Here is a 20,343-nt window from a genome sequence, read left to right on the forward strand (position 1 = left end):
TAAAGGCGGCTCACGAGGGCTTCCCGTGGGATTCTGTGCTGGCTCCTCACCCGATTTCATTTCCCTGCGAAGGGCTCTGCCGGAGGCTCCAGGGCCGGGCGCGCAGACGCTGCCCTCCGGCAGGTCACGGTGAGCCCCTGCACCGAAACCGCTGCTCCGCCCGCCCCGACGGTGTCCCCGGCGCTCCGCTCCCGGCGCGCAGCAGTGTCCGAGCCCGGGATCCGGGAAGCCCCCGCTCTGCCGCTGGTCCCCGCAGCCGATCCCGGCCTCCCCGTCAGCACAAACCCGCCCCGTCGGCGGCATCGCTCCGCCCGCGGGGCCCCTCCCGAGGGCTCGGCCGGGTTTGGCTTCACCTGCGGGGCGGGGGTAGGGGCGGCGCGGCGGGGACCAAGCGTTTGCGGCCAGAGCCGCTCCTCCCGCATCCCCGCGCCCTCCTCCCGCTCCTCCCGTCCCGCCGCAGGGAGAGCGGTGCCGGGCCGCGGAGCCGCGGTGCCCCGCCGAGCCATGGCGCTCTGGGTGATGCTGTGGTGCGCGGCCGCCCTGGGCAGCATCTCCGGCGCCGGCGGCGATCACTACCATTACCTCTGGAGGAGCTGCTACCCCTGCTACGCCGGGCGGGCGGGCTACGGAGCCGGCAGATCCCCGCCTCGGCCAGGTACGGAGCAGGGCAGGGGGATGCGGGAGGTGGGGAGCAGGGAAACCGAGAGGTTGGAGGGGGGGAGGTGATCTGCTGCCCTGCTTGGAGCTGTATCTGAACCACCCCTTTGCGTTACCACAGGCGGGTTGGTCGTTCTGAGGGGTTGCTTCGGGGAAAGAAACTGGAGTTTCTTTCCATCAGTTGCTGTGCAGCAATCTGGCTTGGTTAAGAGTAGCTACTGTGAGCTACGAACTCATGCATGTTGTTAGGGTACGTGGGTTGGGGTTTTACTCAGTTCCAAAAGATCTCATCCTGGTCTGGGACAGTAAATGAAATATAATACTCTTTTATCATGAAAAATAAGGTGCTGGCACAGGGTGCCCAGAGAAGCTGCGGCTGCCCCATCCCTGGCACTGTTCAAGGCCAGGTTGGACGGGGCTTGGGTCTGGGACTCATGAGTACAAAAGAAGTCTGTCTTTCCCTCTGCAAGACTGGGTTTGGGCTGTGTGAGTGCTGCACAGCAGTCCTGTAGGGGACAGAGCATTGCTCATTGCTGGTTTAGGTGCACAGGGAGTCCTCTGGCAGCAGTAACTGGTGTCAGGAGCTGGGGAGCGAAGGGGCGAGAGCTGCCTGAGCCATGTCTTGTAGTGACTTCTCTGTGCAGAAATGGTCCCACTGACCAGGGGCTGCTTGAAACAAGCCCCCAGCAGAGGCATCTCAAGGCAGTTGTGGTGTGGGCAGCGCTTGGCCAGCCCGAGCTTCCCCTGGAGCAGGTGGAGGGATGCAGTCGCTCGGCTCCTGTTGCTGCTTCCCAATAGAAGAATGTTCCCGTGCTCTGGCTGATGTGTGAAGGTGATGGGGCTGCTGAGCGAGGTGCAAGCTCTGTGAGCACACACATACCTGCCCCTGCCTCCTCGTGTTCAGCTGGCTCAGTGTCAGGGAAGGTTTGTGGTTTCCTGAAGATTTAGGAAATAGTGGAGAATATGTGACATTTGCTAAAGACCTTGTATGCTTGTGAGTAATGTAGACATCGAGGAATGCATTATTTCATCATGAGATAATCCTAATAAATAAATGCCCCAAGCAGTCAGTTATAAAAGTGATATTGATGTATTTAAGCCAGACCTTCAGACAGGGGGTGAGTTGCTGGTTTGTTATTTATAGATCAGATGTTTGTCTTGAACCCAAGATTGCATGCGCCGTCTCCATCCAACTCCATTAGCTCATATGCCTGTTGCAGGACAAGCTCCTGAGAGCCAGCTCAGGATGTCGTGTTGCTCATCCTGAACTTGATATTTACAGTGGATTTGGCTGATGATTTTTTCTTCGCTGCTTGAGCTTCTCTTCAAGAGGTAGTAGCAGCCACTCTCTCCATTGTATGACTTTTACAGTACCATGCGCTGGTTTACTGGAAGAGAATTCCCTTTTGCCAGGCCCCTGGCTTCTACGCAGCCGTGTTTCAGCAAAGCAAGCGCAAGAGACTGCTCTGTGTGTGTTTCACTGGCAGTTTCATTGTATGGATGGAGAGGGAAGGGTTGGTGTGTGTAACAGCGGTGTGCACTTCACTGAGGCCTCGAGTGCCTTAAAATGCCTTCTGTGTACAAACAGGGCCCTGTCGGGTCCTTGGCTAGCTTGGAGTGGCTGATTGCAGTGCTGTGCACTATGTCCTTACACAGCTCACCATGACAGGGGAGATCATTGTGCTCTGCTGGGGACTTGCATTAAGTTGTCACAGTCATGTAGACCTAGTACCTAGTATTAATCATAGACTCCAAGACTGGTTTGTGTTGGAAGGGACCTTAAAGCTCCTCCAGTTCCAACCCCCTCCCATGGGCAGGGACCCCTTCCACTAGAGCAGCTTGCTCCAAGCCCTGTCCAACCTGGCCTTGAACACTGCCAGGGATTAGGGTTATTCTCTCTCTGGTTCTCTAAAGCGTGTCAGGAACCAGGATAGAGCGTAGCTGGTACATCCCAGTGTGTATCAGTGGGGTCAGCTGCCACGGCCTGGCATAGGGACCACAGCGACGTGCCTCTGACGATACACCTCTGGTCAAAAGAGCAGCCTGCCCAGGGAAGGGGGTGAGGCAGAGCTATGGGGGGTGGTTTGAGTGGGTGAGCACAGGCTGCCTGCCTGTCAGTGCGTGCACCTCTGCTCCACGCTGTGTAATCCCTGAGCAATTATCAGCACCATCCAGAGCCAGAGCCGTGAGCAGAAAGGAGCTGGGCAACTCCCAGCCACTGTGCTTCAAGGCAGAGAAAGGTGAGCTGAGGACAAAGCAAGAGACTGAGGCAGAACAGCTCCTTGATGCACTTTCACTTCGTTGGATTGCTATAAACCGATGCATCTGTTCCTGGAGCGCCTTTGGAAGCAAGGGAAAGCTATGGGCATCTCCTATCTGGCTAGGAGGGGCTGCCCTGGAAGGGATGCCAGCCCAAATCGCTCTGTGAAGCTCCTAATCTAGATTGGTTTCTCATCCGGTACACTGAACTCCTCCTGGTGGAGGCTCTGGCCGCCCAGCATCCTGCTCCTTGTCTCCTTCCAGGCTCTTTACTTCTTAAAACTGCTGAGTTGGCTTCAACAAACTGGTACTGGAAAGATAAAGTCACTAAGTCCCACACACGCTCATTTTGATGGATTTCAATTAACCTTTTCCCTGCAGCCCTGCTCTGTAATCCGGGCTAATTGCCGCAGGGATTACAGCCTGGCACTGCTGTTCGGCCAGATAGAGTGGACCTGAGCTATCTGCTGCCCGTGCTTCCAGCTGGGATCTGTCTCCTCCTCCTCAGCCTTTCAGAGGAGATAAACTGCCTCTGTACCAAATATTTAGTAATTTGCAGGGCTGCTGTTGCCACTTTCTTTCCTTTTACCCGGAGCTCTTGTCAGAGATAAATCACTGAATTGCTTCTCGAAGGACCCGTGCATGGTCAGAGAGTGCACTTAACCAAAGTCATCTCCTCACACCCGCCTCCCTTTTGTTCTTCTGTTCATCTTCCCTACATTTGATCACAGCATTATCCCTGTTGGTCCACGTAGATGGTGCTTGAGGTCCGATGGATTGTTTCTGTTAGGGATGAGGCTGATGGGAGCATCAGCCATTCCTCGGGTGAGCCCGTGTCCTTGTGGATGAGGACACGAACTCCGGGTTCCTTAAGCAGCAGGGAAGTTTCCCTACCCCATAAGCCAAGTCCCACACCCAGGCTCTTGCTATGTTTGGTTTTCATGTCTGCCTCGGTGGGCTTTGGCCAGTGTCCTCTGCCCTACCCGTGCTGGCAGAGCATCCCGGCACGTGGGCTTGGTGTGCTCTGTCCTGGCAAGGCTCTGGTTGCTCAGTGTCAGGCAGCCTCCTCTGAAGCACAGCCTGCATGCTTCTCATTTCCCTCCTTTGGTGTGTTAATTTCAAACAGACTTTGTCAGCTCTCCAATAGGAAAAACAACCTCGGCGTGCCCCAAACCGCATCTCGCAACGCGGCACGTAGGGTTTCGGGTCTTTGTGCTGCCAAGACGTGCACCGAGGGCAACGTGACCCTTTGCAGTGATGATCCTGCTGCTTTGTGGTTCATGTTCCTGGTGAATCATGCCCTGGTGAGCCCTGGGGCAGGCTGGAGATGCTGCTGTTGGGGGTGACCAGTGGGCCTGCACCCTTACTCTTCCCAGGACAATGTGCTGGGAATGGTGCCTCTTCCATCACAGGTCCCAGTGGAAAATGCAGCTCTTGCCCCTTTCCTCTCTCCGTACTCAGTTGTCTGTTGCAGGGAGCAGTCCAGGGCTGTGGGATGGACCCTGGTGCTTGGGCATGGCCAGGCAAGAGCTGCCCAGAGTGTCCAATGGAGCAGGAACAATTCCCATTCCCCAGCATGAGCCAGGGCAGGGCAGAAAGATCCTCTTAAACCTGGACCAGGCCCCAGCACACCATCATTGTGGCTCCTTCTTCTTAGCAGCCCATAACTCCACAGTCTGGGGACTGAAAGCAACCAGTCCCCACCAGAAATCACAGACTCTCCTTAGAACATCCTCCCAGGAGGTGCCTCTTCTCTCTGTGCACTCATACTGGAGTTTGACTGTGCTTGGGCAAACTGTGCCGTTTCCAAAGGTATAAACCCAAGGGATGACACCGCTGCCCTGCTGCCAGGGGTGCCGAGGGTGGGAGGTTTCATTTTGCTCACACCATCGTGCAGTGTATGTCAAATATCTGTGTGTTGCTGCAGAAGGTGATAAGCGAGGCTCCAGAAGGGAAAATGGGACGTGGTGGGTTACTGGGGGATGGTGATGGGTGTTTCTACGGCTGAGGAGTGAGGAAAGATCGGTCGCTTTCCCAGGGCAAGGTGGGATGGAGACAGCCCTCTGCGATTACAGGGATTTAGAGGGTGAAAAGTACAAAGGGGAAAGAAGAGATGTTTAGAGAAGAGATGTATAATTACCGAGTATGAGTAATGGGGTGAAAATAAGAAGTTTACTCAACACATCACTTACTTTTTTGGACAGTAAATTCTCCACGGTTTCAGATTAGAGCTGAAATAAAGCAATGGAACAGCCATTGAAATTCAGACCAGAAAACTCCATAGAAAATCTTCCTAAACCCCACTTTTCCTGTTTTTAAGCAGAACGGAGCCAATTTTGTGTATTAGAGCTAGTTCTGCCCATAGAGATGTTGGGAAAACCCAAAAGCCACAATATCTGTTGTTCTGTGGCTGGCTGAGCACAGGGCTGGCCACGCTTCCACCATGCAGGCTGGAGAGCTGTTGAAGGAAGAACCTGGGAGGATGGATGCTCTGGCATCACGCCTGATGAGTTGCTTCCCTGCTGCACATCAGGGAGGGCATCAGGGGCTCCAGAGCTCTGTAGCATGAAAACTGTGTGCAGCCTTTGCAGAGGAGAATGATTTAATTAGAGCTGGGCTGCTCTGACAGGCATCTCAGACTCATGCCGCAGCATTCTTTCCCCCCTGGAAAGCTGGTTTGGATTTGCGTTGCTCTTTGCAGAGCATCACTTGAAGCTTATGTTTCACCTCAAAAATCTGCTCCTTTTCCCTTCTTTCAAAATGAAGCATCTTGGAAAAAAACAGGAAGAAAAAACCTTCTAAAGTGCCCAGAGGAGGAATCTACAGCCCAGGGAATGAGCAAAGGCACTACAGACATTGTTCTTTTCTGCTGGGTTAATGAAGACTTCAGCTCCAATGGAGAGCATCGCCAGGACAGAAAGGACCATTTTCATGTGCTCTGATCCTTAGGTTTTAACTTTTTAAGCAGCAAGAAGCCTTCTAATGAAAAGTATTCTGAGACAACAGTCATTTTCTATCATTACTGTGCAGCAGAGAAAGACAGAGTCAAGCATCTCCTTTCCCACTTTGCCTCCCATTTCATCCCTGACCCAGTCCCTTTGCTTGCTGCTGGCTGATTTAGTTGGTAATTAACCTGATGAATGTGAAATTAATGGAACGAATGCAGAAGTTGCACACTGGCTTCAGCCCAGGTTGTGTTTCTCCTTCTCCTGTGGTTTTGATGGGCTTTTGAGAGCTGCCATCCGGTCGGAGCAGGCGATGCTGGGCGAGGAGGGTGAGGCCTGAGCAGGTTTTTGCTCCGCTGGCTTGCAAAGACACAGCCGGGAGCAACACCCTGCTGTGATTCATTGAGGAAGTGTTTCTTTATCTTCTTAGTAACAGTCATCGATGAAACGGTGCTGGTTCAGCGCTCAGCCTGGCTCTGGATCGCGATCCAGCTTCGCTGTGCCAGCGGGAAATAGCTGTGCGTGCTGAAGGTGTCTTCACAACGTGCATGGGAAGGATAAAACCCCAAACTCCTGAAGTGTTTTTTCCGTGGAAAAGGGCTTTGCTGGCTGGGTTTATTGCTGGCAGCGGGAACGTGATCCGGATCCCCATCTGACCGGAGGAAGATCTTACATCCTTTACAGTCTGAAAGGTACACAGGTATATGTGTGCACCCCCACACAGACGGCAGGAATTAAGGAGCTGTGCAGCTGCAGCCACAAACATCCCTGTTATTTCTAATTGTAGCCCTGTGAAGGAGTCTTTTGTCTTCTTAGAAACTTGCAGTTGCTTTGGACAATCTTCTGATACGCATCTTAGTTAGCACCGTGTAACTGGGAGCTCCAAACGTTCCTACACTTCTCAGTTCTGGAAGATGCTCCCAGCACTTAAAGGCAATTGTAGGTCTGGGAAAGAGGAGAATCTCGCTCTCTGTAACGCGCTGCTGGATTCGAAGCTTTGATAACAAAATATAACAGGATTTTTTACCGAGACCTCATGGACCAGTTCCCGTTTGAGCCCTTGTGGGATTGCTCAGCACTTGGCAGAAGATCTTCCTGGCTCAGAGAAAGGGATTTTTCTGCCCCCCCCCCCCTCCTTTTCTTGGGGGCTGTGGTTTTTACCGGTTGAACTGGCCGTGACTGGATTCCTTGCTGCAGGAATGGCTGCCTCAGTTTCCCCAGGCTTGAGCCACAGTCAGAATCTCCCCCTTTGTATTTGGGGTCCAGTTGGACTTCATCAGAAGTGTTGCCTGGATTATGTGCAAACCCATTGTCATGACTTTCTCCAGGCATTAAGGGGTTTTCTTTCTCACCTCCAGTGTCTCACAGCAGTTCTGAGCACAGGATGCTTATATCTGATACCCCTCTGTGCTGCCTTTCTGCAGCAGATCAGAGCTGTTCCAGAGGCATAAAAGGTGTGAAATGTGCTAAATGCTCTGCCATGTACTGAGATGAGAAGTGAGACAGCAAAACCTCTCATCTTTGGCACCTGGCTGAGCTCTGGAAGCTTCTGTGCTGCTGGAGGATGAGTGTGGCTGGGCAGGATGAGAGCCTCTGCTGCTCCGCATCCCACCCCTCACCTCACTCTGTATCACTGGGTGTTTGCTCCCACTGAATGTTAGGTTTGCTCCTCATGTAGTAAGCAGCAAATGGGCTATCTCAGCCTGTTTTCAACACATAAAGAGTAAGGAAGTATAAAACATTAATTAATCCATAACCTTAGAGCAAATGGGAAAAGTGACCTTTGGGAGGTGAGTGAGATGAAGGATGGTTTGTGCCACTTGACAAAGTGATGCTTCTGGGGGTCTTTTTTTGTTCACTGATTGCATGCTTGTCCCTGAAATGTCTCAAATAGCTTCACTGATTGAACATAATGAAATAGTGATTCTGTTCCCTCTGCATTCATTCCTCCAATCTGGACTCAGTCCGCAGAGGATACATAGTCCTGGCTCCACAGGCCATCATGCCCACTCCCCTGAATCTTTTCCCCTCTTCCCTTTTCTTCTGCAGATGTTGATGAGTGCCAAGTCCACAATGGGGGCTGCCAGCACAGATGTGTCAACACCCTTGGATCTTACTATTGTGAATGCAAGCCAGGCTTCCGCCTGCACACGGATGGCAGGACCTGCATTGGTAAGTCACAGGTTCAGATCCCTGGAGAATCACCAGTTCTCTATAGCCCTTTTCCTACCTGTACGTGGCACTGTATAAGAATGCTTCCATTGGCTTATCTGCTCAGATTTGCCCGCTGTGCAGGGAACTGGAGATGATGGTGATGGATTGCATGTTCCTTTGCTTGTCAGGATCCAGGTTGTCTTCCCTAAGGTGTTTTTGTTACTGAACTGATAGTGTTTGTTGTTCTTCAGTGTGATTTTGACATCTTTGCAGTTCCTCAGTTTATCCTGGTTCAGGAGAAGTAAATTCCAGTGCTCTGGTGCTTCTGGTTTTGATAGAGGGTGTATCAGGTCCAGCATCTTCAAAACAAAGAGCTAATGAAAAGATGGATTATGAAACAAATGGATTATGAAAAAGTCCAAGTCAGTCCCATTGTTATCTCTACTGTTTCCCTAGGCTCTGGGTGTGATAGCCAGTGGAAATAAGCACAGCTTTGTGTGGACCATGGGATGTTGGTCAGGCAGCCGTTCAGATGGTGTGTGTCCAGACACTGCAGCTGAGATGCCAGGTTTGGCTTGCGGCTGATTCCTGGGCTAATTTCTTGGAACACTGCTGTTTGCCAGCCCCAGACTGGAGGCTCAGAGGCTGGAGCCTGGATTTGCCTTCCAGCATCTGCTGCTGGTTTTATTGCAGCGCTTGATTTGACACATTTTTCCATTTTTTGAGGGATATTTTCGTACAAGTGGAAAGAATTCCCGGGCGATGCTGTTACAAAGGCCATTTGCTGGTTTCTCTCAGAATATAGTCACATGCCAGAGTTGGCTTGAAACGACTGCGTGAGGCTGGGTTGTTCCAGGTGGGAATGGTGATGCGGGCAGGGAAAAGAGCCATGGAAGGAAGCAGTACCCACAGGGCCCCTCTGAAGTGCAGTGGGACGTACATTTAAGGTGCGAGTTCACTGAGTACCCTGTATTCTTAAAGCCAAACCACTCACAGCCCACTAGCACCGAACACGTCAACTTGTGTTCATGGGCACGCATTGCTACTGTTTGCATGTGTGTGCATGTGGTCTGTCATCTAATAACTGCCTCTATAATGTGTAGTTCTTTCTGTGGTATGTGGTGATCCTGCTGCCTCTGCCTCATAGAATAACACATGAGGGAACCCGAAATCAGGAGCGTTCTCAGCGGGGTCAGCCCCAGAAGGTGAAATTATTCCCATAGGAAATATTAAAGGGATCTCTATAGAGTGGAATCTCTCATTTAAAAACCTTTTCCATCCTTTTCTCTCATTCTTTAGGCTTCCCAGCTTGCGTGGCTGTGCCGTGCAGGGCACTGCTGGGCTGCTCGCACCAAGCGCTGCAAACCTGCTTTGCATTAAACTTCTGAGCAAGTTTTTGCCATCGTGTGCACAGGGTTGGAATTCATCTGCCAAAACGAAGGGGTCCCTGCTCATGAAACCTGATCTGCTATGGGAGTAACTGGGCAGCTCCTGGAAGCTCTGGGGAGGGAGCTGGCAGGATCTGCTGTGCCCCTGTGAGCCACAAAGAGCACGGGGAAGTCGATGCAGCCCAGGCAGGGCAAGTAGAACCCCTCTCACTGCATAACTGTCCAATGTGTTGCTCAAATAACAACAAACAGAAGGGGAATAAGAATCTGGCTTTCTCCCTTCAGGACTGGTGCCTTTTGTTCTTAACACATCTGTGTGCATGTGTCTCTCAGCTACACCTTTGCAACAGCTTCGTACTGACTGATTCAGCTGGTTGTGTGAAGGGGTGGAAGGAAACACCTTTGTCTCATAAAAGCTCAGAGCAGGGCACAGATTTGCTGGTTACTCCTCTGCCAGTGTCTTTGGCTGTACCTTGTGCAGTGGGTGCCTGTGTCTCAGAAGCGCCCCGTTTGATACTTGTCCCATAGTGCTTTCTGCCCTTATGGATCCTGGATGATGGTGCTGGAGCCCAACCTCTGTCCTCCCTGTGTGTGCTGGCTGCACGGCAGCAGTCACATACAGCAGCCCAGCCTGATGTGCTTTGAGCTTGCACAACTCCCATGCGTGTAATGTCCATGCCCTTGGAAGAGCAGAGCCTGGGCACGGGCAGCACCTCGGCTGGTGGCGATGGGAGGCTGCCGAGGGGATGCTCCCACCCCAGGTTCGGCCGCGGCAGTGGGATGCTCTCTCCCATTTCTCGCCTTCCCCAGTGCTTGGAGAGCGAGCCCATGAGCGTGCAGCCGGGGCAGGCAGCTTTCTAGGGGTGACTGTGGTGACCCGGAGCGTGCGCTCCCACTCTGTGATGCTCTCACAAGTACATGCAAGCGGTTCTTCCCTTCAGTGCTCGGGCTGCATAAACATTTACAGCGCGGAGCCAGGGGCTTTGCTCTGCTCTGGGAGCGCACGTGGCTTTCATTAGGGCAGCGTTCCTGACGAGGCAGCACTCGCAGGGCAGCGTGCGGGCGGCAGCAGGGAAGGCAGGGGCCTTGCCCAGCGCTCCCTCCCTTCTCACGCCAGTTTTCCCGTTTCAGGAGCACCCAGCGCACCCCTGGGGAAGAGGAAGGTGTTTTCCACGTGCCAAGCTTAAGGCCGGCTGTAAGGAAGGGCTTTGGTCCCTTTTACAGCACAAGCCGAGCTTGGCTCTGTGCTCAGGACAACAGCGTGTTCTCAAATCCCATCTCTGACATAGCCTGGAGAATCCAGGGCAGGTGATGACAGCAGGCTTGTGGTGTCCCCATGCTCACACCTCGGGATCTCTTCCTTTACCAGAGCTACATCTGCTTCATCAGTCATTGTGAGCAAGGGACTCCAGAAGCCTTGCAGCAATCCCTCTGTGCGTGTGGAAGAAGAGCTGACAGCCAAGGCAAAGCCTTCAGCCCGAGGCTGAGACATGCACGGGCTGCATCCCAGAGATGCACCTATGCTGCCAAAGAGCCCCCGACAGCTCAACTTGTACCTGTGGCTCAGGATAGCACAAACAGTGGCTTAAAGCCACCTTCCTGTGCCCTGCTCTGTGCCTCACAGCAGGTCTCACCCATGGTTGGTGCAGCTCAGTTATGCAAGATTCTTTTATTGCGTCTTTGTTGTTCAAATATAGCAAGTCACTGATGAGTTTGATACAAAAGGGAGAAAAAGAGCAGATGGTGCTATTGAAAGTGAAACAGAACAAAGAGAGTCACTGGACGTCCTGAAATTACCTCTTTCTTTATCAGAACCACATGGGCAGGAGGCAGGAAGCTGACATCTTCAGGTCCTTCTCCACTGTTTCAGCGGAGGGATGAAATCCAGTCCAAAGCAAAGAATCTAATCTGAGCCAATTGCTTTCATTGGCCTGCAGAGCAGAGAGATGGTCTGTATTAACACACAACATGATTCTGGAAATCGTCTGAGGTTAGAATAAATCAGTTTGGGATTACATGATGTATCCCTATTTATATTAAGAGTACTTTAAATGAAGAAATCTGAAATGTAGCAGGGATTTGTATAGCGAACAGAAGGACGATGTGTAACAGTTTGTGTGGGCTTGACCTATGTGACAGAGGGTAATGGTCCCTGTGTGCTTTGTAGAGGTTGTCAGTTTACATGTGTTATACAGACAGCTTGCAGGGTTTAGAGAATGTGACCTTTTCCCTATCCAGAGGCAGGTTTCTCAGCTGTTCCTCAGCTATTTCTTAGAGTCCATGGTTTTGTGCGATCCCAAAAGGGAAGGTCCTGCTCAATTCCAGCTCCTTAAGGTTGCTTATAAGGTATTAATTAGCTCACTGCTTCTGATGGCAAATTACTTAGCTCTGAAGACGTGATACAGATGGGAAAGAGGAGAAGTTCGAGTCAAACTGAGTGAAATCTTGTCACCACCTCCCTGTGGCATCTCCTCTGTTAGGATGCTACTTCTCAGACCTGCTTCCCACGTGCAACCGATAGTAACAGTGTCCTTTTCATCCCTTTTTGTTCATTCCCTGGGCCCGAGAGGGTCAGAACCTAGGAGTTAGCACCTTTCAGCAGCGCTGCATTCCCTTCAGACAGAGGGGATGGAAATGAGGTCCCTCTTGCAGACGAAATATCATCTGTGGAAAATGTGTCTGAGCTTTAATTGCAAAAAGCTGTGTGATGCGCAAGATGACACTGGATTTGGCACCGCTTTCACAGCAATGTTAAGCAAGGAAAAGCATCTGGGAATGGAAATATTTTTAGAGTGTTTCTGTAAACAGCAAAAAAAGAGCAGTAATTAAAGCAAGGCCAGCAGCGAGGGCTGCAGGCTGCTACGCTGCGAGAAGCCAGCCAAGGAGGGCCAGAGCGAGAGAGCTCTTTCTTTGATGGAGACACCCAGACCGATTAAATGCGTTTCATTTGTTTTGTCTTATTATTCTTGACTCTCAAATCGAATTAGTTCTTATCTCAGCAGAACCGCGGGGCTGCACAAACAAGCCCATCCGTGCGCTATGGGTGTCTCTGCTTGGTACCACGGGATGCGATCGCTTTGCTTTTACATCCCATGTGTGCCACCAGTCCTGTATAGCTTATGAGCACCAGATAGCCAGTGATGCCAGCCGCTTCTGCACCGTGCTCAAGTCTCTTGGCAGCAAAGGACTTCTGGTTCCCATTACCCGTAGTGGTCTGGAACATACCCATGGTGACTGAGGCAACAGCGTGTGCCAACCCCTCCATCATCGTGTGCAATCACAAATGGGGGGCTCAGATGGGGTTATTAGTCCTGAAGAGTATGTTTGCTAGAAATAAGATATATAAAATGCTTTTGGAAGGTCTGCTGTGTCCAACCTTACGGGATGTCAGTCTCCTTAAATTCTGTATGATAAAGACTTCAGTTCTTTGCACTCTGCTGTCTTTTAGAGGATTGTTAAAAGTTGTCTTTTAGAGGTATGCAAGAAGGCCAGTTATTTAGACTACAAATGCATACAAATAACTGCATACCAGGAGGTTATTTTAGACATGAGTTGCATTGACTCATTAAACGTCAACCCAGTACTTTTCCCATATGAAGGAATGTTTTGGCAGGCGTTAGCATTGTTTTACTTCTTTTTTAGCAAAGCACTCCAACAAGCACATTATTAATGGTATTTTTTCATATATGCCATTAAATGCTTTAATATAGCAGAATATTTTAAAATGACCACCCATCACTGCGAAAGCTTGAGTGCTCTAACTCTGACCTGTAACTTTTTGGGAACATCAAGTATTTCTGTTGTTTCCTTCCAAATGGATTAAAGGAAACACTGTCAGCACAACTAACATAAACTGCTTGCGTTGGGTACAACAATACTTTGACCCTATTAAGTTGCTCCTATTCCCCCAAGTGTTGTTTAGTTAGAGGCATACAATGGGAAGTTGGGATTTGGAAGCTTGAAGTGAGAGAACTCCTCAGCATCGAGTCAAGGCATGTTTATTGCTGAAAAAGAAAAGAGAATTTAATACACAGTTTTGCCTTTTATTTTCCTCCTGTGCCAAATATTTGGGTTTCACTAATGTACAAGAGAGGTTGAATCAAATTACTTGCAGTGGTTTATGTATAGAATACACTCTTTCGAATACTCAGACCAGGTTCTGGTGCAGCCCAAGTAATGCAACACATTAGTACCCACAGCCACCCCCTCATCCGCATCCTGGGCACGGCTGCTCCACAGACCCACTTCACCTTAGGGCATGGAGACCTTGCTAAAAGCAGGAACTTCTCCTAGCACGTGCTTTCCAGCTCGCCTGCTTCGCCAAACTGTCGAGGTTGTCAAGGGCACCACGGTTACCTGAAGGGTTCGCTTGCGGAGTGATGGTTTTCATTAGGGATATTTTTAACCTTCTCGCAAGATTCCTCGCAGTCAGCACATTGGTTTATTCTGGAGTCTGAAAAATAGGTCAGAAACGTGTGAGACCACAACTCCTTGTACTTGTGCTTATGAAAACCAGGTCCGAGTTTCCATCGCAGACCTTGGCTGGATTTTAGCCGTGTCGCACCCACCCAGCTTTGATGTGCAGCATGCGGTGCCTTTCCTGCCCATTTGTGTCTCCTGAGAGGAAGAACCAACTTTAAAGGCCAATTTCCCAACCCCATGGGGACACCTCTCTTTGAAGCATGTTGGAGATGCTCACTGATTAAGGAGTAGTTAGGCTAACTCGGGAGACACGCAGTGGTTTAGAAGGAGACTTATCCCTTTGGAGCTATGTAATTACCCCAAGATGATTTATCTGCCAGTGTCCATGAATCCTCCTCCAGATTTATTTTCTAGCTTTGTTTCTAGCTCAGATTTCTCTTAGATACACCAAGGTCAGTGATCCTGAATAGCTGCTGCCTGGTAAAAATGAGTAGGCGAAACCCTCCCCGCTTGCTGGCTGCAAGATGCACGCATCTCTGGTTAAACATCATGCTTTTATCACTTGTCCTGCAGAGAAGGGCCAGATTATAAGATCAGAGGAGGGAGGAGAAGGCTATTTTAAGGCTGATTAATGATAGCAAGCTTGTAAAGAACAGGACAGTCCACATATTCGGTCATGAGATCTGTTTTCTGCCGTAGCCTAGGCAAAACCTTCTGTTTTCTGACTTGAGAATCTTTTTGGGCAGGAAAGCTCCTTGCGCAAGGGCCACACAGAAACGGTGCAGCGAGGCCAGGAACACCAGTCGGGAATCTCAATTCCCAATGCAGCCTCCTTGGAGGATGAAATCACAGCTCACACCAGCCTTTCTTCAGCTCAGCGACTGCTGGTTAAAGCATCAGTTACTTGCAGTGTGGACGAGCCATATGACATGTGCCTTAAGTGTCATGTAGAAATCTCCTAGTCAAAGCACTGAGCTGGGGGGCTTGAAATTCAGACATGCAGGATGCTGCCTAAAACCTTTTTCCTTAAATACTCCCGTAAGAATTCATGGTACCCACTGCCCTGCGTAATCAGGGTCTTTTGCACAACACAGAGCCAGCAACTTCATGCTCCTTATCATTTTGTTACAGGAAAACCTGAATACACCCAAGTGCAACTCTCTCTGAGCAGAATGAAGCTACACTTGCTGTGGCATTGCACCTGCAGTGCCTCTGTGAACAAAACGAGACCTCCAGCAATAGCGCAGCACAAGAAGCCCCCTCATTGAGATGGGCACCCTTCGGGGAGGGATGATGCTTGCTAGAAGCATGATGGGCAGCAGCTTCCCTTCCTGCAACACGCTGTGGAGCTGATCTTACCCGATGCTGCTCTTCACAGCCTATCCCTTTTCCTTGTAGCTGTGAACTCGTGTGCCCTGAACAACGGTGGCTGTGAGCATGACTGCGTGCAGGTGACGCTGGCACAGCACCGGTGCCAGTGCCGGCACAACTACCAGCTACGGGAGGATGGCAAGCGCTGTGTCTGTGAGTCCCTTTGAGCACACAAGGGGAGATGGGGAGGCAGGGATCTGCTTGGGCCCAGGGGAGCTGAGCTGGGGGAATGGGAGCACTCCCTTATATGCTCAGATGTCCAATAGATCAGACTTGGGTCTTTATCTCCAATAAAAAAAAAAGCATGTTATTGTGTTATGGACTTATTCTGCAGCTTATTCTGAAAGGCTGGGAAGAGATTAAGGAGCCATCCAAAATGACTTGGTATGAAGGCACATGCTCCTGAGAAAGTGATGGAACAGCAGCAGGATGGGATCATCTCCCTGTGCTTGCAGACAGCTTTCTGGCTGACCTGCTCCCGGCTGCAGGAGGAAGAGAAGCTGAAGGGGATGTAGAGCAGAAGTTTAATCTTATTATTCCTAGCAATTGGCATTCAAGAAGCAGGAGGGGGAAAATCTTTAGCTGTGAAGTTGCTAAGGGAGAAGGGAAAACTGGAGTATTAAAAACACAGCCGTCAGTAGGGTTTTGTAGCATCTGTCCAGGTCCTGGCACAGGTCAGAGGTTGGCAAACCTCTTGCTAGGAGCACTCCAAGCAAATTTGCCTAGCCCTTGCTCTGAAATCCCTAGAGGTGCATGCCCATGCCAAGCTTCTGCTGGAACGGTCTTGCTCAGATTAGTGCCTGGGTTTTGCAGGATCTCACACTGTGTAAATCCTCCTCCCTGGGTGGAGCAGCAACCAGAGTGCAGTAGCAGAGATTTTCTGTCTGCTCTTTCACAGACTTCATTGCTAGGGATAACTGCTTGATGCTCTGTTCTGCCATAAGCATCATGCCAACAAGAGCTTGGCATGAACTGAGCCTGCCTCTGCTTTGACCTGCAGTGAGGAACCCCTGCAGCGACAGGAACGGGGGCTGCATGCACCGGTGCCACAACCACCGCGGGACACCGCGCTGCGAGTGCCACCCTGGCTACCGGCTGGCTCCCGATGGCAAGGCCTGTGAAGGTGAGCCCCTGGCAGAGCTTTCATGGGGAAAACCAACTGTGTCCCATGGCGTGCAGCAATGCTCCATCAGACTAACTGCTGGTGTTTGTGAATGCAATAGAGCGATGCACAAGCCTTCCGAAGGGGTGGCATGAAAGCACTCGGTGTCTGGCCAACAGCCCTGCTTGAGTCGTCTGGAACACTCAAGTTCGTTGTGATCCAAGTTCTTAGGAAGATTTACTGTAATTCCGAGCTCTTAACTCCGTTTCTTTGTTAGTCTGACCCCAGGGGAGCACTCAGGGTGCAAGAAACTGGTGAAAAACTGGAGGATAGAAACAAGTGTCCCTTTGAAAGACTGTTCATGGCTCAACCTGCTTTGCTGACTGCTCATCTCTCGCAGATGTGAATGAATGCCTGGCTGGACTGGCCATGTGTGCGCACCAGTGTCTCAACACCCGGGGCTCCTTCAAGTGTACCTGTAACCCAGGCTACGAGCTGGGGGCTGATGGCAGGCAATGCTACCGTGAGTACCGCACGCAGACCCCATCCGGGGGGACGGGAGGTGGGTTTGCTCCTGCAGGCAAGTGCCTGTGCACTGTCCTTGGGAACTGGTGGGACCAAGTTAGAGCAATCGGTATTGAAGACTTTCACAAGCAGACCTGGGGCTGGTCACCCTCCCACCAGGATAAAACACTTGGTCTGATCTCTACAGTTACTGTGAAGCTACTTTTGCTGGTTTAGGCAAATGATTTGGAGCTATTTGGCTCCAAAGAGGCCAAGTTTTGCTCCTGGGGACTTTGCTGGATGAGTTCAGTGAGCTGCAGATGTGTCGCTGAAGGAGGAATTGAGCTAGTGAAGTGATCACATCTGCTCCCATCAGGAGGAGAAATAAACACTATTATTGCAAGAGCCAGCCAGACTGTTCATGCACCTTTGGTCAGCTAAGACACATCAGCAGCGATAGCACAGAGTGGGGCTGTCGGCATTCAGCGCATGGAGAGAACCACCATGGCACAGCTTCTGGTTCTGACATGCACAGATCCATTGGGAAGCATCAAACTCCCCTTTTTCCATCCTCCTTGGGTCTGAACACTCTAAAAAACCTCACAAACGTCCTTGAAGGCAGAAACTCTTTTCCTGGCATTGAGGATTGAGTCGAAGCTTCATGGTACAAGTTGCTTTTAGTTTAAGAAAGCTTAATTAACCAGACAAGTTTACAGAAAGCCTGCCAAGCTGAGATGATCTATGGCTGCTGTTGATGTTTGTGCCTGCCATTTTTTGACATGTAACTCACATTGCTAGCTGTAGGCATCTGGATGTTTCCATAGTTAGCTCTTTTCTGCTGCTCCCATTCCTAGCTGGCATCAGAACAGCTCTGTATGTACAAAGGCTGAGCCAACTTTCGGTTGGCAGCACATCCTGCAGCTTGTCAGGAATGGCAGCAGCTTTGTCTGCAGTCTGCTTCATCTCAGAGATTGTCCAGAGCCTGTCCCTAAAGGGCTACATGGGGCCTTGCCTGGGATCCCTCCATGTATTTTTATACATCACTTCCCAGCCCAGCAAATCTGCCTTCATCCTTCCCCACTGCAGATCTCTGCTCCTCAGCAGGGCTGCGCTGCTGTGGATGCCAGCTCCAGCTGATGTACACAGATGTGCAGCACAGCCCTAACCTGTGTCTTTTCCAGGGATAGAAATGGAGATTGTGAACAGTTGTGAAGCCAACAACGGGGGCTGCTCCCATAGCTGCCACCACACCAGCTCCGGCCCGGTCTGTACCTGTAACTTTGGCTATCGGCTCGAAGAGGACCAGAAGACATGCACTGGTAAGGCAAGGGAAAAGGTCCAGATCTTGTTTCTACAAGCAATGATGAGGATCTCTAGCTTAACTGCTGTGTGTATGTGCACTACAAACAGGCTAACAAGCCTAGAAACAGATGCAAAGAGGAGATGAGATATTGCTCTACTTAAGACCTCCTCAAACCCCAAAACCTACTTGGGCAGCAAACATTGACTTCAGAACTAGGTAGTTTTTCCCTGCTGAATCTGATCTAAGGCAGATAGAGACTTGCATCTCAGATACCTATGAGCTTAACGTCTAGAAGGGCCAATGCTCACAATGTGCCATCTTGCCTATTATCTCAAAGGAAGCAGCAGTGTAATTTGAATAAATGAGTGATGTGGAGGAGTTATTAGCTACAAGCCAAGTGTAGTTCAGCCCCATTCAGTCTGTAAAGTATGGGCTAATGGAGAGGTAAGGGTGAAATGCACCTTGAGCTCTGTGAATGCTGTAAGGTTGAGGCACGCACTTTATACTGCATCACTCTGTGCTTGTTGGAGCAATAACCTGGTTGGAAACCCACTGTAGTGCTCACAACCCAGACATTTCCTGCACCACCGTGTGGGGCTGGGGTGTACTCCTGTGGCTCAGACTTGTTCACCAAAGCTGCATACCCATCCAAAGGTGACATAGCTCTGCAGGTTAGCTGCAGGGTCTGTGCATTGAGGCACTTATACCTGAAGACCTCTTTCCATAAGACCAGCAAGCAGGAGGTTGCTACCAAATAAATGTTCAGTGATGCAAAACAGTACTTACACTTTTGCATGCAGTGTGGAGGTGCAGTTCATATTACTCCAGAGATCCTGAATTCAGTTCTTAGTTCAGTACCACCATCCTTCTGCACTTTTCCAGGAGCATGTTAGTCCAGGGCATCTGTTTGGAACAAAAACTCCTTAGCAGGCTGCCATGGGCACACGCAGAGGGGTTTTATTGTGCAAAGGGGGTGATTCCTCTCCCAGAGGAGTCGGCTCTGAAAGAACATTATTCCTTTGCACACTACAAAGCCCAGTAAGCTTTTCGTAGCCCAGCACCTCCTTGGTGCAGCCTACTCCAGTGGTAGGGGGATGCTTCAAACCCCTTTACTACATGGGCACCACAGTAATTCCACTTCACAGTGGACAAATGGAGTCCCATAAATACAAGGGGCTTGAAGGAGCTGCAGGAGCTCTGCTTGCTCCAGGTTATCTAGATCCATCTTTCAGAGACTTCACTCTGAGGCAGTCTGAAGGAACCCCACAGTTCTCCACCACCTCTGAACTAGACATCACTGTTTGTAACAGGGTAAATCAGAAAGCAAGAGCAAGTTGGAATCACCCCCTATCTGTAAGCACACAAGCCTCAATCTCAATCACATTTGACTTCTCACAGGCCTCTGGGATTCGGGATTCCTCCTTTGGCTGGGGAGCACAGTGCAGAGGAGATCTGCTAACATAAAGCTCACTCATGTCAAGAGGGGAACAAGAACACTGGTCAGCATTTGGTAGTCAGATGAGGAAAAGCTCAGCACGTACTCGTCACAGAGCAGCTTTAACAAGCACTGTCACCACTGCAAAGCTAGATGGGTACTAACATCCAGCACCCTCTGGTTTTTATTTAGATGTCAATGAATGTGACAGCGGCTCTCACTGTTGTCAGCAAGACTGTTACAACTACCCTGGAGGCTACGAGTGTGCCTGCTATGCTGGGTACCGGCTGGGCACGGACGGCTGTGGGTGTGATGGTAAGCAGAAGCACCTAGCAGGACTCCTGCAAGTGAGCAGCAATGCTGCAGTTCAGCCTTGCAGCATGGCAAGGGACATGCATGGAATGGGTTCCTCTAATTCTGGTTCTATTTTCATCAGTTTAAGGTTAAGGCAACTCAGCTATTCCAACCCACTTGGCACAACTGAAGGGTAGGAGTGGGGCTTTAGAACACCCCAAATTCAAATTGGGATAACTCAAAGGGAGTTGGTCCAGGTCTGACTTCATTAATTCACAGAAATCGCTTCATGTTCAACCCCAGAGACCTACATTGCCCACAATTTTCACCCAGGAGATGCAGGGAAATTGAAGTGCCTGTATAAAGTACAGCTGAGACAGTGACTAACACAAGCTTTTAATAAAGAGAGCAGGAAATGGTCCTACCTGGTTGGGAACAGGCAGGTATTTCTTCCAGTTTCTCAGCAGAAAGGAGAGCTCTTCCTCCTATTGAGTTGTTCTCCCTAGCAG

At 50.4% G+C, this 20,343-nt stretch overlaps 1 protein-coding gene across 1 annotated transcript in view; it reads left to right on the plus strand.

Moving 5' to 3' along the window:
* Positions 1–430: 430 nt before the first annotated feature.
* Positions 431–20,343, plus strand: part of MEGF6 (multiple EGF like domains 6) — a 39,098-nt gene continuing 19,185 nt past the window's right edge. The window contains exons 1-7 of the mRNA XM_061450399.1: positions 431–655; positions 7,911–8,033; positions 15,224–15,349; positions 16,197–16,319; positions 16,699–16,821; positions 17,984–18,121; positions 19,733–19,855. Coding sequence (XP_061306383.1) covers positions 505–655; positions 7,911–8,033; positions 15,224–15,349; positions 16,197–16,319; positions 16,699–16,821; positions 17,984–18,121; positions 19,733–19,855 — 907 coding nt within the window. The 5' untranslated portion in view covers positions 431–504. The remainder of the gene's footprint in view (positions 656–7,910; positions 8,034–15,223; positions 15,350–16,196; positions 16,320–16,698; positions 16,822–17,983; positions 18,122–19,732; positions 19,856–20,343) is intronic.

Source organism: Pezoporus flaviventris, unplaced genomic scaffold (genome assembly GCF_033815535.1).
Source record: "Pezoporus flaviventris isolate CSIRO_AGI_PZ_B2104156 unplaced genomic scaffold, CSIRO_AGI_Pfla_v1 ptg000009l, whole genome shotgun sequence".
Lineage (NCBI taxonomy): Eukaryota > Metazoa > Chordata > Aves > Psittaciformes > Psittacidae > Pezoporus > Pezoporus flaviventris.